The sequence below is a fragment of the Crocuta crocuta genome, unplaced genomic scaffold (assembly GCF_008692635.1).
Source record: "Crocuta crocuta isolate KB4526 unplaced genomic scaffold, BGI_CrCroc_1.0 scaffold16, whole genome shotgun sequence".
NCBI classification, from domain to species: Eukaryota; Metazoa; Chordata; class Mammalia; order Carnivora; family Hyaenidae; genus Crocuta; species Crocuta crocuta.
Genome location: NW_027531893.1, coordinates 2,321,422 through 2,344,845, shown reverse-complemented (window position 1 = coordinate 2,344,845; position 23,424 = coordinate 2,321,422). Strand labels below are relative to the sequence as shown.

Genomic DNA, 23,424 nt, shown 5'->3' with positions numbered 1-23,424 from the left:
CTCCCCGAGAGCAAGGAGCCTGCTTTGGATTTTGCCTCCTCCCCACCCTCCCAATTTGCACATAAACTCTCTCTTTCTTAATAAATAAACATTTAAGAGAATTTAAAAAAGAATAATACACTTATATAATTACTGACATCTCTCTTTTAGGGTGCTATTCTCAATAATTTACTACCCAATATGAGTTATGTGCTTCAGATAGTAGCCATATGCACTAATGGCTTATATGGAAAGTACAGTGACCAGCTTATAGTCGACATGCCTTCGGATGACCCTGGTAAGTGCTCTTCTGATATGCCTTTATATAATCTACATAAGGAAGCTAGTTTAGTTACTAGATACAATGGTGCTTTCTCTATGACTTTATATTGTTTTGGCTAAAGGGCAAAATGATTTTTCTTTTAATCTGAATCATCCACTAATTTTGTGAAGCATAAAAACCATTTTCATTCAGCAGATCTGGGACAGGACAATAAGTAAATTTATTCTAAATATTGAATTCTTCTATTTTTAAGATAAGAATAGCAAAATTGGTTGTTACATCTGTAACGGTCATTGACTGAAAATAGCGATGTAAATATTAAGACTTGTATTTTGATAATGAAGAGTTGGTTTCACTTGTGTTTATTTCCTTTTTCAGCCCCCAAAACATTTTGTAGTAAGTATATACATGATCCTAGGATCATGTGAGGTACTTTGAAATATCTATACACAGCATCCAACAGTTTATCTTAGATATTTTTATCCACTTTTTATAATTCTGTGTGGAGTGGAGGAGACTGCTTTTCTCTTAGTTGATTTGCCAGTACTGTTTCACAAAGTAAAACAAAGATTTTACTTCTAATTGTATTATTTTTGCATGCATCTTCTTTAAGGATTATGGGGAAATCTTTTGATCTAAAACCTTATGCAATAACTATATGAAGTACAGGTCATCATAATTTAACAATTTACAAATGTATATAATTAAAGTCTTTCTTTTGCTAATATAAGCAATTTTAAAGTAATAGAATGGAATTATATATGTATGTGTACATATATACATGTGTATACACACAGACATCATGCATATACATATTTATAAATATATGCAAACACACATGCTTAAATGTAAACATTCTTCGGTCTTCCCCACCCATGAGTCTACTCACTGATATTTTTATAAATTTTTAATGGAGATAGATGGTAATAAATTATATTAATTATAGCATATTCCAGTTTGACATATTGAAGGAAAACTGATGTGTATTGATTAGCCTTTGTAGTCCGTATGTTACAGCAGGGATTATAATCCATTATGAGCTTGTTCACTCATTACCTCAACATAGTTGTTCTCAGCAATCAAATTTTTAAGTATATATGTCAGAGCTTTAGAGGTTAGATTAGGTATCCTCCTAAAACACAGGCTACAAACTTGCCAAGTTACTTCCCAGATTAAAATGTTGATGGCTAATGAATATCACTACCGTCATGATGACAATATCACTATTTGGTATTTCTTATGATCTGCCTCATGGCCTGTGTATGATGCATTGCTTTTATTTAGCATTGTTTTTCAAAATTAGTTTATTTTTAAATGGAATGTGAGCTCTAAATGTTATTGAAAGGTGAGTATCAAATTAACTGCCCATAGCTTCAGTTACACTTATCATGCTCTGACTGCCATTCCTCAGGCACGTTCCTCGCATGGATCCACCTAGAAAATCACATCTTTAGCAGGGTGTCATTCACCGTATTGGCCAATAGAACATGTGAATTGATGAAATGTGACATAAAAATCTCCTCTAATCCTATTGTGTGTTTCAGAATGGGAATTCCACATTCATTTAATTTACTATCTCGGTTTAATTATACCACTCTCATCTGCACAGAAAACAGTTCCCCAGGAGTTTACAAACAATAATTCTAGCTATTTGCTATGTTTTTTCTCACTCTATCCACTATGCCAAAATTTTAAACTTTCTGAATTTTTTCTCTTTTTTCTTTTTGAGATGTTTATTGCATAAAGAAAAACAGATCGAATGTCTGTTTTCGACAGAAATGATTTCTGAGTGATCCTTTTAGGCTGAGTCAACACTTGCACAAAGTATGACATTCTTGTATCATTCGTAGCACTTTCACATTTGTACAAAATAAGAAATATTATAACTTGATTTCCATTTATTTAAAGGCTGGGGACACTGCTGAGCTAATGAGATGTTAGTTTCGACAAACCATTTGATCTCCATGGATGTCTGTCCTTTAAAGCATTTTGTACAGTAATGATGTTTTAGTAAAAGATAGTGTTTGATTTAATGTTTCACTATGATATTCCTCTTAAAAGCAACGGTTAAAAACTTAGATTATTCCTTAATTATTCCTACCAAAAAGTCCTTCATCAGAAGCCAATTTACCCAAAGTTTGAGGTCTTCTTAATTTGCATAAAAAATATTTGTTACTTTAGATCTCATTTTCTTTCTGATCTAGAAGCCTGCACTGGCATTTTAATTCATGTATTTTCAATTTGTAACTAAAATTACATTATTTTAAATACTTCTGTGGTAAATACATCACAGTAAAAATGTTGACAAAAGTACTATCGCGTGGCTTAGTATGATGATGCTTGCAAGAGTCTTAGAATTTATGTGGCTAATAGAGATGTGAGTGGCTTTTGAGTTTGCTGCTTATTTCATTGTTTTTATTAGTACCATTTCATCTTGTTAATTATGTTGTTCATTACCTTAGTAACATTGTAATGTACCCTGTTGAGTTGATTTTTATTATTTTGGGTGAGCTGTTTTCTAAAGACTGTATCGTTTTTTGCTTTTGCTAGAANCAACACTTGCACAAAGTATGACATTCTTGTATCATTCGTAGCACTTCGTAGAAATGAAGGAGGTCCTTTATAACTGCCCTCATTCTTTCAATTGTAGATTTCACATATTTTAATCAATATCCACGAAAGAAATCTTAATCTTCCAAATTGTGCACTTCACTTTGGCTAATTTGATCATTGCTTGTGCATTTTAATTATACTTGCTGTGTACAACAATATCACCATAAAACTGGTGTTCACAAAATATTACTATAAACTGCTATTTTAAAATCCATGCATAAATGCGCATTAAGAAACCATTTAAATTTGTCTAGGAAACTTTTTTAAGGTTAAACTGAAATGTGTATTCTTTCCAAAGACTTAATAGAAAATTATATTTATGAATACATAATTCATAAATATATTTATGTCATTGTAACTAAAATAACTGTCATTTCATTCTATAATGTACAGCTAATTATTGTACAGTTATAGAGGATATTATTCCAGTACATGTTTTAGGGCCTTGATAATTGCATGTGTTAAATTTACATGTGTGGCGAATTAGATCACATGCTTTTCTGTTGTTGCGTGTTTTTCAGTTATGTAACAGTTGTGCTTGTTAAATCACTATATACATGTCCTTATTCTGCCCGTACTGCCCTACCCTGTGGGTGTTACAAGATTTAACATCACAGTTTGAAGAGACTGCAATCTACGGTTGCTTTGACCTTTTGCACTGTGAAACTTGGCTCCTCTTCAAACAATTAAATAAGCCTTGCTTGCCAACCCATGTCAGTGTTGCTGCTTTTTTGCCTTATGGAATATTAATGTGTTACTAACAGGCTCTTTTAGAAAATGCAGCATTACATGTGCTCGACAACAAAACCAGAATGAACCAATAGTTTTTGCTGAGTTGTCACACACAGTGAATTTCAAGTGTTCACTCAAAAAAAAAAAAAAAAGAAAGGAAAAGTATTCACAACCTTTACTGTTAGACTTTTTGTAGCCTTCGTGCAGTCTACTGGGACCGAGTGCGTGACAAGACTGTAAAGCATTATAATTGTTGAGCTCCTAATATATTAGTAGTGCCTGAGTCAGATCAGTGGTGACTAAAATATCACTTATTTGTGAGGAACCAGCAAGCCAAAGGGTACCCAGTATGCGATCTTGTGCTGAGTACTTGAACTACACCTCGGGTACTCTGAACTCTCAGACTCAGAAGTATGGCTTCAGAATCTCCAGGAAGATAGAAAAATTTTTTCTAAAATTATTTGATTTCAAAATTGTTCTGAAGAGGCTCTGCAGGAGAGTTCTGGATTATATGGAGGAAGGTGTATTGAATTGCTCTTGGGCAACCACGGAATTTTAGTCAATTCACATAATCTAATAGGAAACCAAAATGAAGATCCTTCAAAGAGGGTTAATACATACAGATCTGAAGACCCCCAGACTTGGGATATTCACCCATAAGAGGGCCATGAAGCAAAGAGGGACCAAAGGACTGTGGGGACCCATACATTTTGCCCCTAGGCTCCAAAGCGTCCAGAAGATGTCTTACCTCTAACTGCAGTGAACAGCAAGGCCAGTTTCAGTACCTACTCTTCGGAGAAAGTACTGGGTAAAATCACACATTTTAACTTAATAGGAACCAGAATCCGTGTAGTTAATTTATGCTGCAGTAAATGGATAAAAATAAATTAAATGCAATAATACTCTTCGAGAACATTGGAAGAAAAGGAAATCAGTCCTCAATGTGATAATTATATACACCCTATGCCTGCTTTGACAGTCATAAGAAAATTACTTTTACTTATTAAAAGTATCAAGTAAAGTTAGACCATGCTTTTGTTTGCTCCCTTGTTTGTTTTTAATTTTACAACATTTCTTTAAGCATGTTGAGGAGAATGGACTATCACTGAGTTTTTTCCCCATCGCCTCTTAACAGAGAAAAATCTACAGAATATGTATCACTAACAAATATTTGTTATGACTTGCCCCTATTAACTTTAAAATATTTTAAAAGTACTCGAAAAGGTATGACTCCATTTAAAAGCATTTCAATAAAGGAGCACCTGGGTGGCTCAGTCGGTTGAGCATCCAACTTCAGTTCAGGTCATGATCTCGGGGTCTGTGAATTCGAGCCCCGTGTCAGGCTCTGTGCTGACAGCTCAGAGCCTGGAGCCGGCTTCAGATTCTGTGTCTCCCTTGCTCTCTGCCCCTCCCCAGCTCATGCTCTGTTTCTTTGTGTCTCTCAAAAATAAGTAAACATTTAAAAACAAATAAATAAATAAAAGCATTTCAATAAATTATGGTTTATTTCACGTGCTGAATTTGAAGGTTTCGTATGCATGAACTTCTCTAATTGTCGTTTGTATAAAATCATATTGAAATTTCTTATTTGTCTTTTACAGTTTAGTTGCACCCCATCTTTAAGCTCACATGTATTTATTTCCTTAGGGGTTATAGAGATACAAGTGTTCCAGACTATTTGAAATCATTTTAATTTGAAAATGTGAAGAATAAAGAGCATGAAAAACAAGAAATAGAAAATGGAGAAACATTAATGATCCAAATAAAGGTTTCCAAACTCTTTCACAGTCAGTTTCAACAAGAAAAAAAAAATAATTGAATGTTAAAATTTAATTCAGGGCTAAATTAACAGTGTTCAGGGTAAGTAACTTCGAGATAGCTAAATAGTCAAGAGTATTAATTTTATCTAAGTTCACTTGATAGCGTGACTCACTTCTAAATTCGTCTTGAATTCTCCTCTAAATGGAAAGCATGCACAGGACCACATTTTGTGGTTTTACATTTCTTAATATCTGGAAATTTTCTGTTAAAAATAACTCAAGAAAGTCTATTATAAGACAGGACTGGATTTGATAAACATTTCATGTTAGTTCAGTTTTGCCTTTGGAAACTATGTATAGAGTGTGCATTTCCTCTGAGGATACCTGGAGGTATAAAACATAGAACATAAGCAGCATTGGGATAGTGAAGAGCCTGAATCTTGGGAGATGGAGTGAGATTCTATAAAATAACAGGAATAAGGGAACTATTTCTGCAGTAATGCTTAGTTCCACCTGCGTCCTATGCGGCACAGGTGAAGAGTGAGGAACACTGCCTCTGCAGTTGACCCCTCAGTAATTTGACATCGGGGCTAGATTCCTTGTTGGAGAAAGGGAACCAGCTCCTAATCTTTTCTCACATTATCGGCAGGCTGTGTGTTAGGACTGAGATAGCCATGTACTGGAAGTACACGGATCTTGGTCTTTGGGAACAGCAGACTTGGATGAGCCCAGCCAGATCTTTGCATAGACGGCACAGCTGAGTTTCCCGGGTGAGAAGGAACCAGATCCCTCCGGTCAGTCCTTCCTGTGGCCGGCCAGGCTGGACCTGCTGGAAAACACTGTTTGGTGCGGCACCCTGCCTACATATAAGCATGAGCCCAAATTCACAGCGTAAAGGGAAGCATTGGGCCCTCCACCAGAAGAAGGACTGAAAGAATAAGTAGCTGAATAAGAAAATAAATCCTGTCAGTTCTCCTAATCCCTGCCATTTCCCCCATCTATGCTGATGAAAAATTATTCGGACTTTTTTATACTCAGTCTGTCCCCCTTTCCCTTCTTAGCTTCAATCACATGAAGAGGGGAGGGAGGAGGGGACGGGAGTTGGATTACAGGATGGAAGTGAAGGTTTTGAATGCAGTTTCATATAAGCTTATGGAGCAGTGTCTCGTGTAGTGTTCAGTAGTGTTGAAAAGTCAAATCTGAAATTTTTATTTTTGGAGATTCTGTATTTTCAAAGCTAACAAGTCTTTTTTTTTTTTTCCTTCCCCACCTTCCCTCTTTCCATCCAAAGGTAAACCCGCACAGCTGAAATAATTGAATAAACATTTTAATACTTTTGTTTCTAATTTTGTAGAACTTGACCTCTTCCCTGAATTAATTGGAACTGAAGAAATAGTTAAGGTATTATAGCTATTTTTTATATTAAAATGTTTTAAAATTAAAAACCTTTTTTTCAGTTGTTGGGTAGGTTTCAGATGTTGCATTAATCAAAGTTCATGTTGCATTATTCATTGTGGGATTAGTTGCCAAGCTTTATAGGTAGTGATGTAATCAATATACATGATACTTTCATAAAGAGTTAGAAGACACTTTGATAGTATAATAAAAATAACAGATAGAAAAGGGTTGGTGATAATGAAAAAATGAACTTTAAAGATAATTATAGCTATAAACTATAACTATAAATTAGAATTTTTCAGCATTCAAGTTTTTCTAAAAGATTAAAACAATATTTAACCAATTCTTAACATTTCTACAGTTTATTTATAAGTAACTTAACCAGTGGTTGACAGAATGATAATAAATGAACCAAAACTAAGTTGTATATATTCTTTTGCCCATTTAATCTGAATAGCTGTGTTTGGATTACTCATATGATAAGTGTCTGTTGCTAGCATAATGTCCTGTAAGTAAATAGGTATTTAAGAATATTTATAGGGATGCCTAGGTGACTCAGTCGGTTAGCCATTGGACTTCAGCTCAGGTCATGATCTCACAGTTCATGGGTTCAAGCCCCACGTCCGGCTCTGTGCTGACAGCTCAGAGGCTGGAGCCTGCTTCAGATTCTGTGTCCCGCATTCTCTGCCCCTTCTCAACTTCCGCTCTGTCTCTCTCTCTCTCTCTCTCTCTCTCTCAAAAATGAATAAACATTAAAAAGAAGAATATTTACAAATTTTAACATTGTCTTAAGTTCTGAAGTAAAGAAAAAATGACTGATGTAGCTTCTATTTCATCCTAAGCCCAAATATACTGTTCATCTTAACTGAGATTATATGTTAAATCCAGACATTATTCTTAATGTAGTAATGTATGCATATGTACATATGTGTGTATGAGATCATAGAGTGTGATAACTAATGCTCTTATCTGGCAATAAGTAGTAATTAGGTTGTTTTTACATGTATAATTATCTCCTTAGTTCATATTATCTTACGGCAGTTCTCTCTTGCAAAGGATTATTTCCCAAAGTTAGCAGTCCACCTTTTCAAAGAGTTCACACAATTCTGCCAAGGGTATTTGTGTGTGCGTGTGTGCGCGCGCGCCCATGTGCATGTGCACGTGGATAGGTGTATACTAGAAATGATCCCTGGGTTGCAGACTGCCAGCTTCTCATTGTACCTTCACATGGCAGAGAGCAGAGCAGAAGAAGCAAGCTCTTTCATGACTCTTCCTATAAAGGCACCAATCCCATTCATGAAGGCTCTGTGCTTATGACCTCATCGAATCCCAGATACCTCCTCAGGTCCCCACTTCTTAATATTATCACTTCAAGGAGTAGGATTTCAATATATGAATTGTGGGGTGGGGGAGGGCACAAACACTTAGCCCATAACACTATCCACTACCACTGATCCACGCAGGAATGAATGATGGAAGTTGGCAAAAACTTGGAATGTATCTGTAATGGTTTTTAAAACTGAATGTGGAAGTGAATAGGGATGTTTCTCAGATTGCCCTTAAATAAAAATGCATTACTTTGAAGGACAAAGTATCTATAGCATGATCATGGCCTTTACAGTAAGAAATTTTTAAACGGAAGCTGTGAAGGATACCAGGTGAGACACAAATCAAAACCGTAGTGGAAGGAAGAGTCATAGTAACTTCAGAAGAAATGATAAGAAGGAGGATACTTTTAAATATCTGTGATTTCACATACGTACAAAGTAATCATAGAGCAGGAGTGATCTGTTCTTGAGAGGTCACATTTGGTCACATGCCTTCTAGAGACCAACAAGGTTTGGTTAGGTGGGCTTGGTGAATGGTGCATTATTTTCATCACATTCTGAGAGTTATCTGAGCATGGCTTGTTTCTTGGGGTTTTTTTTTTTCAGTTTATTTATTTTGAGAGAGAGAGAGAGCGAGCACAAGTGGAGAAGGGCAGAGAGAGAGGGCGAGAGAGAGAGATCTGGACATGGTTTAAGATTTAGATTCTTTCTACTGATATTGGTGAATTTCCTACTAATTTGTACATGGTCACTTTTCTTTTTAGGGACGTGACTTTAAAAGATCTAATAAATGAGGGGTGGCTCAGTTACGTGTCTGCCTGTGGCTCAGTTCATGATCTCTCGGTTCCTAAGTTCGAGCCCTGCATGCAGTTCTGTGTGGACAGCTCAGAGCCTGGAGCCTGTTTCAGATTCTGTGTCTCCCTCTCTCTGCCCCTCCCATACTCACGCTCTGTCTCTGTCTCTGTCTCTCTCTCCTCAAAATAAATAAACATTAAAACATTTTAAAAATAAATAAAAATAAAAAAGTAAAAGATCTAATAAATGATAATGCTAGCAAACTGACAGAATCATATTGTGTGTGAACTAAAAATACCGTGTCTTGATAGCTCTGGCAATTTAGTTTTCTAAGCATATGATTAGACATATTATAAAATGCAGAGTTAAACAGAAAGCATAGCTCTTTTTTTTTTTAAATTTTTATTTATTTTTGAGAGAGACAGAGGGAGAGCATGAGTGGGAGAGGGACAGAGAGAGGAGACACAGAATTTGAAGCAGGCTCTGAGCTGTCAGCACAGACCCCAACGTGGGGTTTAAACTCATAAACCATGAGATTGTGACTTGAGCTGAAATCAGACGCTTAACCTACTGAGCCACCCAGGTGCCCCAACCATGGGTCTTGATTGACCTCTATTCAGAACGCTCCTGGGCCATTTCAGTGACTAAGTGTTCAAGAAAGACTGGGTCACCTGAATGGTGTTTGTAAGGAAAATACAAAATTAAATAACTAGTACTAGAAGCGTACTTTGACAATCTGTCTTTAGAATGTCTGCATGTGCCTTGAGTGGAAAATATTTCAAACAAAATTAAAAATCTAAACTTCTTCTAGTCCTAAATCTTTCTCTTATGATGGCTTAAAAATTGTGATTTACTCTAAATATATACAATGAAATATTCTGAATATGCAACTAATTAGACCTTTAAAATAAATTGTTTTATTTCCTATTATAAGAAGCTAATTGCTCTTTAGCTTGTTGGCAGATGAACTGAACAGAGAAACATAAAACAAAATAAACACAATGTTAAATAACACGGTCAATAAACACATTATAATATGCCTTTCTTTCCAAGCTGTGGTATCTGCTAATTTAATTACTTCCACAGCCTTAGAATAAAGGCAGCCATAAATAGAGTGTCTTCATTAAGTTTAATTAGTGTCCCTAGAAGGTGGATGATAAAGGTTATAGGATAGAGACATGGCCTCTGTGAGATGGTGCTTTATGAGAAGTTCCCAAGATCCCACAAGTGAAGATTAACAGCAACATAAGATATTATTAAGGATTCATTTTTCTTATTTCTTTATGTTTCTTTATCTCTTGTTTGCTTTTTAAAGGAGGAAGAAGAGGGAAGAGACGTTGAAGAAGACACTATTGTGAATCCTGGAAGAGACGGTGCCACAAACCAAATAAGGAGAAAGGAACCCCGAATTCCTACGACAACAAACTACAATCGTGTAGGGACTAAGTACAATGAGGCCAAGACCAACCGGTCCCCAACACGAGGAGGCGACTTCTCTGGGAAGGGTGATATTCCCAACACATCTTTAGATTCCACTTCCCAACCAGTCACTGAATTAGCCCCCCCAAAACATTTTTCTTTGACTTCACAGACTGTAACTAAAATGCCACCTCACACCCTGGAAGGCACTTCAGCCTCTTTAAGTGACAGCTCTAAAACTATTCTCAGATTTCGGCAGATGAACTTGACCCGGACTGTGGAGTCTTCAAATACAGTTTCTATAACGGAGTCTCAAGAGGTATCTACTGATATCAGCGAGGAAGAGAATTTATTGACAAGTTTCAAGCTCGATACGGGAGCTGACGATTCTTCAGGCTCCAGTCCAGCAACTTCTGCTATGCCCCTCATCTCTGAGAACACATCCCGTGGGTTTGTGTTTTCTTCAGAAAACCCAGAGACAATCACATACGATGTCCTTCTACCAGAATCTGCAAGAAATGCTTCAGAAGATTCAGCCTCATCAGGTTCGGAAGAATCTCTAAAGGATCCTTCCATTGATGGAAATGTGTGGTTTGCTAGCACTCCCCATGTGATAGCACAGCCCGATGCTGGATCAGGTAGAGAGAGCTTCCTTCAGACTAATTACTCCGAGATGCATATTGATGAAGCTGAGAAGACAGCTGAGTCCTCATCTCCAGGCCCACTGGTATCACAGGCTCCCCCAGTCACAGATACGGAGATGCCACCTTATTCTACCTTTGCCTACTTCCCGACTGAGGTAACACCTCATGCTTTTACTCCATCCTCCGGACAACAGGATTCGGTCCCCACTGTCAACGTGGTATACTCGCAGACAACTCAACCAGTATACAATGGTGAGACACCTCTTCAAACTTTCTACAGTAGTGAAGTCTTTCCTCTAGTCACCCCTTTGTTGCTTGACAATCAGATCCTCAACACTACCCCTGCTGCTTCAAGTAGTGATTCGGCCTTGCATGCTACGCCTGTATTTCCCGGTGTCGATGTGTCATTTGAATCCATCTTGTCTTCCTATGATGGTGCACCTTTGCTCCCATTTTCCTCTGCTTCCTTCAGTAGTGAATTGTTTCACCATCTGTATACAGTTTCTCAAATCCTTCCACAAGTTACTTCAGCTGTTGAGAGTGATAAGCTGTCCCTGCATGCTTCTCTGCCAGTGGCTGGGGGTGATGTGCTGTTAGAGCCCAGCCTTGCTCAGTATTCTGATGTGATGTCGCATCAGACCACTACGCGTGCTGCTTCAGAGACACTGGGATTTGGTGGTAGTGAATCTGGTGTCCTTTATAAAACGCTTATGTTTTCTCAAGTTGAACCGCCCAGCAGTGATGCCATGATGCATGCACGTTCTTCAGGGCCTGAACCTTCCTATGCCTTATCTAATAATGAGGGCTCCCAACACTTCTTCACTGTTCCTTACAGTTCCGCAATACCTGTGCATGGTTCTGTTGGTGTATCGCATCAGCCTTCCTTATTTAGCAGCCCTAGCCACATTCCGGTGCCTAAGTCTTCGTTCATAACCCCAACGGCGTCATTGCTGCTGCCGCCTCATGGCCTCTCTGGGGATGGGGAGTGGTCTGGAGCCTCCTCTGATAGTGAATTTCCTTTACCTGACACAGATGGTCTGACAGCCCTTAACATGTCTTCACCTGTTTCTATAGCTGAATTTACATATGCAACATCTGTGTTTGGTGATGATAATAAACCGCTTTCTAAAAGTGACATAATCTATGGAAATGAGACTGAACTGCAGATTTCCTCTTTCAGTGAGATGGTTTACCATTCTGAAAGCACAGTCATGCCCGGCCTGTATGATGATATAAATAAGTCGAGCACATCTTTACAAGAATCCCCCGTTTCCTTTTCTAGCACAAAGGGCATACTTCCAGGGTCTCTTGCTCAGACCACCACTAAGGTTTTTGATCAGGAGATTAGTCAAGAGCCAGAGAATAACTTTTCCGTTCAGCCCGTACATGCTGTATCTCAAGCATTTGGTGACACTTCGCTTAAACCCGTGCTTAGTGCCAGCTCAGAGCCAGCCTCCTCTGACCCCGCTTCTAGTGAAATGTTACCTCCTTCGACTCAGCTCTTATTTTATGAGCCCTCCGCTTCTTTTAATACTGAAGTATTGCTGCAACCTTCCTTTCAGGCTTCTGATGTTGACACATTGCTTAAAACTGCTCTTCCACCTGTGCCTAGTGATCCACTATTGGTTGAAACCCCCAAGGTTGAGCAAATTAGTTCTACAGTATTGCATCTCATGGCCTCAAATTCTGCTTCAAGGGAAAACATGCTGCACTCTCCATCTGTACCAGTTGTTGATGTATCGCCTACTTCTAATGTGCATGCTGCTTCACCTCAAGGTTTAACCATTTCTTACGCGAGTGACAAATATTCTGAACCAGTTTTGCTTAAAAGCGAAAGTGCCCAGCGAGTGGTGCCTTCATTGTACAGTAATGACGAGTTGTTCCAAACTACCAATTTGGAGATTAGCCACACCTTTCCCCCGAAAGGAAGGCATGCATTTGCTACTCCTGTTTTATCGATCGATGTTCCACCAAATACACTTACCAATAAGCTTCTATATTCTGATGAAGTTTACACCTCCACCAAGGGGTCTCTCACTGACGCGGTATTTGCTGGTATTCCAGCAGTTTCTGACACACTTGTAACTGCTGATCAGTCTGTTCCTCTAGGAAATGTGTATGTTTCCGTTACAGCTGTTTCTCCCAACAAAGATGGTTCTGTAGCCAAAACCAAGTTGCTGTTTCCTTCCAAAACAACTTCCACGCTCATTCAAAGTGCCAGATCTGATGGTGATTTAGTGGGTGGTGGTGATGATGGTGATCTTGATGATTATGATGATGAGTATGATGACAGAGATCGAGATGGCTTATCCATAAATAAGTGTATGGCATGCTCCTCCTATAGAGAATCTGAGGAAAAGGTAATGAATGATTCAGACACCCAAGACAGCAATCTTGTGGATCAGACTAATCCAACCTCATATTCACTCTCTGAAAACTCTGAAGAAGAAAATAAAGTCACAGGTGTAATACCAGACAGTCAGACCGATATGGACGGAAGTCCTGGTAAATCACCACCAACAAATGAGCTACCCCCAAACCCCAGTGGCGGAAAACAGGAAAATGACATTCAGACTGGCAATGCCCTGCTTCCTTTCACCCCAGAATCTGAAGCATGGGTACTTGTTGCAGGGGATGAAGAGAGTGGATCAGGGCAAGCTGTCTCAGATAACCTTAATGATAACGAGACTTCCACAGATTTCAGTTTTCCAGACGTTAATGAAAGAGATGTTGATGGGGTCCTGGAAGCAGCCGACTCAGAAATACCTCCTGGACCCCCACAGTCCTCAACCCCGACTATCACTAGCAGGCACTCAGAAGTGTTCAACATCTCAGAGGCAGGTTAGTTATGGATCCAAGAGATAGACTGAGGTGTGGTGGTTTCCTTCCTCAAAAAATAGAAAAATCGTGAAAAGAGAAATTCGGTAAAGTGGCACATCATTCTATTTCTTAAGACATTCAACAAATCCATTTACAGTTTTTAAAGTATGATTTTACTCATTATTTCAAATGAATACTTGACATATTTTGGTTAGTGGATGGATACAGTGGTTTTTATTTATTGTCAACTTTTCATATTCTACGAGATGCCAGTTACACGCGGGAGCACTGAAATGTGCGTAATGCGTTTTTAGTATACTGCCTTTTAAATGATAGATTGGAGTGTGCTGTTTTTAGACAGTTTTAATTTCTATATTCACTTATGTTCTAAAATAACTTGTAAACTAATTTCATTGCATTATAAAATGAATTATTAAACTCTGATCGTAATATGATGTAAACACCTCTCTGACCCACCCGATGGAAAATTTGTGGTCATTTTCACATCCACATCAGCCTGCGGAACTTTAAAAAAAGTTCTGTTTCTGAGTTTTGAGAGTTAATGGTAAGATGTTCTTTACAGATGGCTTTGATTTTTAAAAATTGTCTTTGTTTGATTACCGTAATGTTGCCTAAAGAGGGCAGTGTGAACTAACAAGATGCATTCTACTTTGTACTTGTGGTTATACAGCCCTTTCTAAGAAGTTAAATAATGGTCATTAATATGCATAGTATGTATAGGTATTGTATGACAAGATGTAAAACACTAGACCATTTTCTGTAGAAACGCATTTCATTTGTTAATGTATTTTATGCAAATTAGTTGATTGGCCAGATGTTTCTTAGAGCAGATTACTTGCAACATATATAATACAGATGTTTGCCTTAAATGCCAGTGGGGAGAAAAAGGGAAATTCAATACCAGTAAGCATATGAAATACTAGGTAATTAATTGACTTGATCATAAGAATTTTGTAATTTGCTTTCATTAAACTTTAAGGCATTTTTTAAATTAACAACAAAAACATTTAAATCTTAATGTAGTGAGTCAACAGATAGATCAAGGTAGCGTCTTGCAATCTTCCTGCATAAAAGTGGATATTTATAAGCCAGAGCATAGATACCAGTCTCATTAGGATATTTTTTTTCTCTTTGTCATTTCCATCTCTTGAATTAGTTGTATATTTTTCCTTCAGTGCAGCAGCAATTAAAGGTTTGCGCATTTTGATAGAGAAGTTTTTCTACATTCCGACTTGATACCTATTTAACATTGCATTCCAGTGTAAACACTTACACTCTAATATGTGAAAATGAATAATGAATCCATAGGTCACCATATTCATTAGTGTTGCTATATATATGAATTGTTATGTGGCTTCAATTATAGTATTTTTTAAAATTTTTATTAGGTTTACTTTAAAGACATATCAGGAGTTCATCCTTTTTATTTGATGTTACTAAGTAGTGACATCATCAATATGTTCTTGCTACATTATGCTGTTAGGGAGAGACTATATATATATTGCAAAATGCCAAACCCAGAATCATTGACCGAAACTTAGCAATTTCTTTTCAATGCACTAATTTGAATAATTATTTAGTGTATGTTCTCCCACTGATGAGGACAAAACAGTAGGAATATAACTTCCAGTATCATCAGGTAACACAAATAATGGAGTAAGTGAGATCAAACAAGATTAGGGAAAAATTCTTGCCTATTTTAAAAACTGCATCTGTAAAAAATCACATGTACTCGGTCTTATAAAATAACTGAATATGCCTCTTTATCAAATGCATACAGACTAATTCTGAAACTTACTATTTTATTAGGTACTTCTAGAATGTAGAGCGTTTTATGAGACATGTTCCCTAAAACAATATAGATAAGGCCAATATTAGTATCTGCAATTTGCAAATGCATAAACTGGGAAGCAGAGATAACTAAATTATGTGATCCAGGTCACAGAGAGAGTTAGCACAACACTGAGAGTGGAAACATGTGTTATTGGTGTTTGTCTCTTAGAGACTATGTTTTCATGATTGAGGACAATAAAATATATATAATGCTTTATTTGTAATAGCAAAATTATACTGTTTTATTCTAAAAATGTATTTTAAGGTATTCATCTTATCTTTGTTTGCTAATCAAGCAGATTCTCGTCTTATTTAGGTAGCTCGCATACACTACTGAACCTCGTCAAAACAGATTATTTTAGTCCCAACTAATGAATCTAAAAATTGATACAACTAGCTCCTCATTACAGTATGTAAAAGCCACCAGTTTATTGTCTGTACTTTATTTTTTTTTTATAAATATATTCTTTTTGTCTTGGGGGTATATTTTATTCTTTATTTTTTAAAGTAATCTCTACACCCAACTTGGGGCTCAAACTCATGACCCTGAGATCAAGAGTTGCATACTCTACTGATGAAACCACAATTTCATATGGTACCTCATCCAGTATAAAATACCTAGATTTCATAATATGTAATTAGCCTGGATTTATCACTTTAACTCCTCAATGAAAGGGTTTATTTTAAAATCAGAACTCCCAGAGAACTTATGAGTAAAGTCGTAAGTTCAAGATTATATATGTGTGTGTGTATGTATACAGTGTGTGATATATATGGTAGTTACCTACTTTATGTGTTGTGTATCTTACGTATATATCACATATATGATCAGACATATATATGTATGCAGATACATATACATAAACAAGATTTGCATGTAACTACATACTTATAAATATATATACTTACACACCTATATACAAATTTCTATAAATATTTGTGGTCTTCATAAATATTTGTGGTCATTGAAGACCTGTGTAAATATATAAGCTCACTTTGTGTATAAATTAATGTACGTTATTGGTTCTCAAACTTTAATGTGGATCAAAATCACCTGGAAGATTTGTTAAAATACAGATTGCTGGGCCTTGTCCACAGAGTTTCTGATTCTGCAAATTTGTGATGGTTGGCATGGGGCCCAAAATTTCCATTTCTAACAAATTCCAGGTGATGCCATTGCCAATATTCCGGGAACCACATTTCAAGATTGACTAATGTAGATAATGATATTAACTACCATTTGTAATTTCTAGGTACCAGGGACTTTTCTAAGTGAATTATTTCATTGTTTAGCCACAAAATTTCCAGTTAGATAATAATAGTTATAATAGAAAAAATGTGAAGACAATTATGTATTAAAACAAGACGCTTTCCTAAATTTTATATGGAAACTCAGTGCATTCACCAACAGATTATTTAGGCTTCAAGATGAGCCTCATTGCATGTGTAATTACCGGAGCAATGAGTCACAGTAGAAACTGAAGCTTGGACTCCTCTCATAAGAATACTAACTACAGCTCAGAAATCGATGGATTTACAATATTTCCACTTTTTATTCAGTTTTGTGATTTTTAGTCATACCTTTACATTCCACCCTTTTCAGGCAAATGCATCCAGAATTGTAAGAACGAATGCCTAGGGAAATATGGGTCTCGCTTTTCCATCGATACATTTCTTACGTGAATAGATTAAATTCTTGACCCTTTCTGTATCATCTTTCAGAAGCTACTGTTTTAAATCTTAAGTTCTCTGCCATTAGCCTCAGTGCTGTGTTCATGAATTTGTTACTCTCAAATTTATTTGTAAATCTTTAAGTTAAATCAATTCCTTTTGTTCCGTTTATCACTAGAGTAAGACACTTGGTATAAAAGAACCTAATGTGCCGGGTATGTAGAAAGCATTGTAGACTCTTGGGGAACTTCCATGTTCTGCTTAGAAAGTTCTTCCAGAACTTTGGCAGGCGGACACCATGAGGGCTTTCACTTTGCAACAGTGTCAGCATGTCACCATGGCAGAGCAGCCCTGGTGCGCCCTTGTCTGGGTTCCCCCCTGCACACACCTCAGCGTAGAAGGGAAGCATTGTGATTGGCCACTGATATCCTGCACTTCTGAGACTCTTCTGAACAACTTGGAGGGTTCCTTCCAGTTGCAATGATTTTGAAAGTGCTAGAATAATAGTGCACCCAAGTGGTCACAAATATAGTCATTTGATGTCTTTTGACATTAACCCAAAACAGAATTTAAACGTTTCCATAATTTAGACTTACATATTTGAAAATAATTTCTTCGACCTCTGTACTTTTTCAGTTCACATGCAACGCTATTTTTACTTTTTTTCTTTTTAAGTGTATTTATCTATTTTGAGAGAGTGAGTGTGTGTGTGGAAGCACGGGAGGGGAAGAGAGAGAGGGAGAGAGAGAATCCCAAGCAGGCTCCACACGGTCAGTACAGAGCCTGATGCAGGGCTTGAACTCATGTGAACCTGAGTCAAAACCGAGAGTCGTATGATTAACCGGCCAAGCTCCCCATGCACCCCGTATTTTCATTTTGATAGAGAAAAATAGTTGATAAGAAAGGCATTCAAAGTAACCCTTCAAAAGCAACCTACATTTACAGGTTAAATAGTTTTCTGGGTGAAAGGTTATCCTAATGTAAGAAGGGTTATCCTAAGATTCTCTCTTTATGAAATTATTAATTGCTTCTAGCTATTTATTTAATTACAGGATTAGAAACCTTGTATTAAGATTAAATTTGGAAAATCAAGATTATATATGGTGCAGTAAGTAGCATTGTTTTTCCTGGCTATTTTATTTAAAAACTTATTTTAATACTTCTTTTATTTTCTTACTTAAATACTTCTATTTCCCTTTTAACGAGCTTTTCAAGGCATTGTTACGCTCATTTCCTGCAACAGCACCCATCCCTAGGTGCTGATCTCTGTTGGAATATCCTAGTTCTTCAGCTTTACTTCTTAAGCTTTGTTTTACTTAAATTGGCTTATAATCAGACATTCTTTATATCATAGATTTGAAATTTTAAAGGAAAATAACAGCGATGAAGGTTGCAAATAACTCGGTTGAAAAATGTTGTGCCTTTTCCTTAAGCTTAAATATCAACTCTCTCAATTTTCTCTGACTACAGAGGCCAGTAATAGTAGCCATGAATCTCGTATTGGTCTAGCTGAGGGGTTGGAATCCGAGAAGAAGGCAGTTATACCCCTCGTGATCGTGTCAGCCCTGACTTTTATCTGTCTAGTGGTTCTTGTGGGTATTCTCATCTACTGGAGGTAAGTTGAATGCTTGTTTTAGACCTGTATTTCATAAAGCTCAGATTTTGCCTATGTTTGGTTTTTTTTACCTGAGTTCTTCAAAATTCTTTTTCTTTAAGAGCTACCGTTAATTTACCCAGGTAATGATGAATTCTGTGAATTTGTAAATCCAAAGACATAATAATACAAGACTCGATTGTTTTTCATACTCCAACAAAACAATTAAAGGGTAAAATGGAGGAACCTGGCTTCAGTTAATATTTAATACAGTATTTTGACAGTTGTACTTTCATAGTAATCTAATTAACCTTCAAACGTTATCATAGCACCTAACGTAAATCTAAGCTTCTCAGCTTAAATGCTCCAGCTGTTACACTTTCAAAAGTTGTTATTTAGAAAAATATAGTTTTTGATACAGTATAAACATGGCTGTTTATAAATGTGGATTTTGTACAAGATGCATGTCAACTGCATGCTAATAGGAAAAATGGATAGCCCATACACAAGAGTAAAAATCAAGTAATTAAAATATTAATATAATTAGAAAATAAAGTTGACTATATTAAGATGCGTGGGATTTTAAAACTAATTACAGTTTGCCTTGAGGATGAGATATAGCTTTGCTGTCATCAATGTCCTATTAAACCTTTGATTGATTGATTGATTTTAATGTTTATTTCGAGAGAGAGGGAGGGAGAGAGAGAGAGGGAGAGAGAGAATCCCAAGTAGGCTCTGCACCAATGGTACAGACCCCATCCTGACACAGGACCCCATCTCAGGAACGTGAGATCATGACCTGAGCCCTAATCAAGAGTCTGACACCTAACTGACTGAACCACCCAGGCTCCCCAATATCCTATTAAAACTTCTAAAGGACAAAGACAGTTGCACTCACAGAAACTTTCCATCCCATGGCAATCAGAACACACTGCAAATTAGGAAGTTTACTGGAGAAACAATGTAAGTCAGTTTAACTATTATAATTGTGTCTTGGAAAACAAAAACTTTATGATGATATAAGGGATCATAGCATTGTAATGTATTCCTTCATTTTAAAAGGGAAGTTTGTGCAGAAGATCTATAATTAATTCCTTTTTGTTTAGCAGTGTCTCTCTGTAAGTTCATATGATCACTCTTTGTTGTCCTAAAATATATTCTCTTAGTTTACTCAAAAAATATTTGCCATGCTTAAGGACTATTTCTCCTGTGCCTCATACTATGTTGACTACTATGGAAAATATCAAAAACGGATGGATGGATGAATGAATGAGAGTCACTATCCTTGAGAAATCTATGTGTATTGAGAATTTTCCATGAAAAATGTATAACCTACTATACAAAGTAAACACATGACAGCTGAAATCACGAATGCTAGGAGTGGCCTGAGAACAAGGAATCTTGAAAGGCCAGGAGGAGCAGAGTACATGTACCGTGAAGGGCTTGCACTGGCTAGCGTCCAGAAAGTGGAAATAAAGGCAACGGCATCCCAGGCAGGGCCAGAGCAAACGGAAGGAAGGGGAAGCAGAAGGGCGTGCCTGAGACAGTGAGGCCTCAGGCAGGTGAGGTAGTTGTGTGTCGATGGACATGGCTTGACTAAGGTAGAATGTTTTCACGACCAACTGTATTTCATATCTGACAACCTTTACAGAGAAGAAAACAGATCTGGCTTTTGTTATCATACGTGAGTTGGTAGTCTGTTTTGTCCATAAGGTGATGCGAACAAAGCTGCTCTCTTCACTGATTCCTGTAATTGCCAACAACTCTCTTTCTCTGCAGAGGACTCCATGCTCAGCAGAGCACCGTGAACACAGTACATAATTTATACATGTTTGCTCAACAAGAATTCATAGTGCTTTTCCCTCTACTCCCCACCCGGTTTGTTGGCCAAACTTTTTATCAACCTTGATGTGCTTGTTCAGGTTACGGGCTTATATTTAATCTGATTTTCCCTGGCAAACCAATTTTTGAAGTTAATTGGAATTAGAATTAAAACTGTTTTAAGTAAAATGGAAAATAAGCCCAAATTTTACTTCATAGTAAACAGTGTTAGAATAAATTTCCAATCAAAATGTCAGATGGTTTACAGTTATAAGATTGAAATGAGAATGAGAGTTTTAATCTGTTCCTTGGTATTTCAAGTTTATTTTTTGCAGATTTGAAAGGGTCTTAGTTACTGTTTTGATATTTCATAGAAAATTAAAATCTGGAATGGTTTTTATTTTCTGTTAGTAATGGATTATCTCATCTGTATTTTGTGGAGAAAAAAGATAAAATTACTAGTTGAAAAATATTAATTTGACCTTCACCAGCAAGATACTTCTCTTTTCCTCACAAATAACACTTTAAGTACCTTGACTACAGAGTGCATTAGCTTAAAAAATGAGCACTCTGCTGATTTTATGTGTGTATTTTATATCTGTCAAATGTTCTGATAAAATCTGTCACTCTTTTACTTAACCCATTTCAAAACTTAATACCTCTTTCCTTCTCACATCCATTTGAGATTAATTCACTTCAAAATGTAACTTTGTAGATCAGGAATACACTTAGGGGTATTAGTTGCTGGAACACAAAATGACAGTGATAGTGCCTTCTTCAGGGTTTTTGTGAGTATATTCAAATTTTAATGTAGACCCATTTGTAAACAGTATGATTTCACTTACCAGTATGGAAACATTTTAGACCTTTGTGGAAAGCACGGGCCTGTGGAATGGGTCGAAATAGAATGGCATACTAACAAAAGACCTCACCGTAACAGGGTCGTTATATGAGTTTTTCTAAACTGGTATATTTAAATGTTTTCTAACCTAATTTCTTAGGATAAAAAATTATTGTAAAGTGGTGTAATAAGTCTTTTTTTTGGTCTCTTTACCCAATTCAAAGTGGTCTCCGAGGTTTTGTGTAAACCTTGAGAGAAAGCATGCTGTAGAAAGAAGACAGAACAAATTAGAGATGATAAAATCTGGGTCCCTTCCCCATTTATGCCTGGCATTTGTTACGTGGTCTTGGGCATGTCACTTATCCACCCAAGAACTGGTTTTCTTCTCTCTGCCATTTTGGGGAAGGTTTCACTAGATCATCTTAAAGATTGCAGTTAGACCTTCTTTAGTGTTTCTGCGACGAATGCAGCATAGTGAATAAATATGGGTTTATATTTGTATAAGGATCCAAAAAATGGAATTATAATTATACATTTCTAGGTTTTAATTCCAAATACTGCGATGAAAAGGTGTAAATCAAATAATCAGGTTAACATTGATTGATAGGACCTATGTCTACAAGTTTAAAACAGTCATCACTTTTTTCATTATGGCTGAGTGATAATTAGCAAGAGACATAGTTATCAACACTTAGCACATAGACGTGAAGACATTCACTGCTTATACAGAACAGATGGACTATAGATATTGAATCTTGTCATACATTAAATAATATGCCCTGAAATTATTTTCCAGATGTTTTAAGGTAGAATTTACATGAGCCAAATCGTAAGTTTCTAAGATGCAAAATGACTTCAATAAGGAAGATGTTCAAAAAGTTCTTTTTAAAGACGACAATGGGCAAATTTTTGAGAGCTTTTCTAAGAGTTGGAATCTAAAAAATACCAAAGGCGTAATCAATGAAACAGCACTCCATCAAAAATAGTATAGAAAAGAACTTTCCATAGACAGTTATTTTGGCTTTGGGGAAAGGGAGGAAGAGGAATATGAATTCTCTCATGCTCTTAAATTTGTGAGTCACTCAGGGTAGCCACCTACCCAGAATGGAGGCGCCCAGGACCATGCTGCCTCTTAAGTTGAATGACACATCCTAGGCAAAACTGCACTACAAAATAGACCAAATATTCATATGACCTTCTTCCAGACTTTATCCTACACTATTTTAGTTTTGATTTTTCCCACTTACAAGTTTTTTGGTATGATTTTATAACGTTCTTTTGTCATGCAGGTGACACTAGTGGACCACTTATTTGCTTAAACCAACAAATATTTTTTACACAGCTAAAAAGAGTAGAGTTGTTATTTACCCAGATCCTACAATGAATATTTAACATGTTAAACCCGAATACCAATAAGTTTTAACTTACCTTTTTCTATTCTGTGAGGTGCTGCCTTCTTCTCATTTTCTCAGAGCCATCCTCTATCTACCCATCCATCCATCCATCCATCCATCCATCCATCCATCCATCCACCTGCCTCCAGCTATATATATTTCACTTCTCCTTCCCAAATATTTTGGGATTTTAAGTTATCCCATTTGAAGCACAGGTAAGCAAGAAGTCTAGGATGCAGCTGAGTAACTTATGGTTGGTGGGATTTACTTGCTACTTACTGGAAATCCATCTAATCATTCAACATTTAACACCTATTGTATGCTTGGCACTGTATTCAGAGTTGGGCTTACGTAAATCAAAAGACATGACCCCATCTTTTAAACAATGTAATGAGATATAGGCACAAAACAGATATATTGCAAAATAATTACCCTAACTAACAATCAATAAAAAATATATGTATTTAAAATCATGTAG

General features: G+C 36.7%; 1 protein-coding gene across 1 annotated transcript in view; it reads left to right on the top strand.

Annotated features, from left to right (window-relative positions):
- The window catches only part of PTPRZ1 (protein tyrosine phosphatase receptor type Z1), a 176,664-nt gene that overhangs the window by 117,613 nt on the left and 35,627 nt on the right, over window positions 1-23,424 (top strand). Inside the window, exons 10-13 of the mRNA XM_077773262.1 lie at window positions 151-277; window positions 6,722-6,768; window positions 10,204-13,792; window positions 18,767-18,911. Coding sequence (XP_077629388.1) covers window positions 151-277; window positions 6,722-6,768; window positions 10,204-13,792; window positions 18,767-18,911 — 3,908 coding nt within the window. The remainder of the gene's footprint in view (window positions 1-150; window positions 278-6,721; window positions 6,769-10,203; window positions 13,793-18,766; window positions 18,912-23,424) is intronic.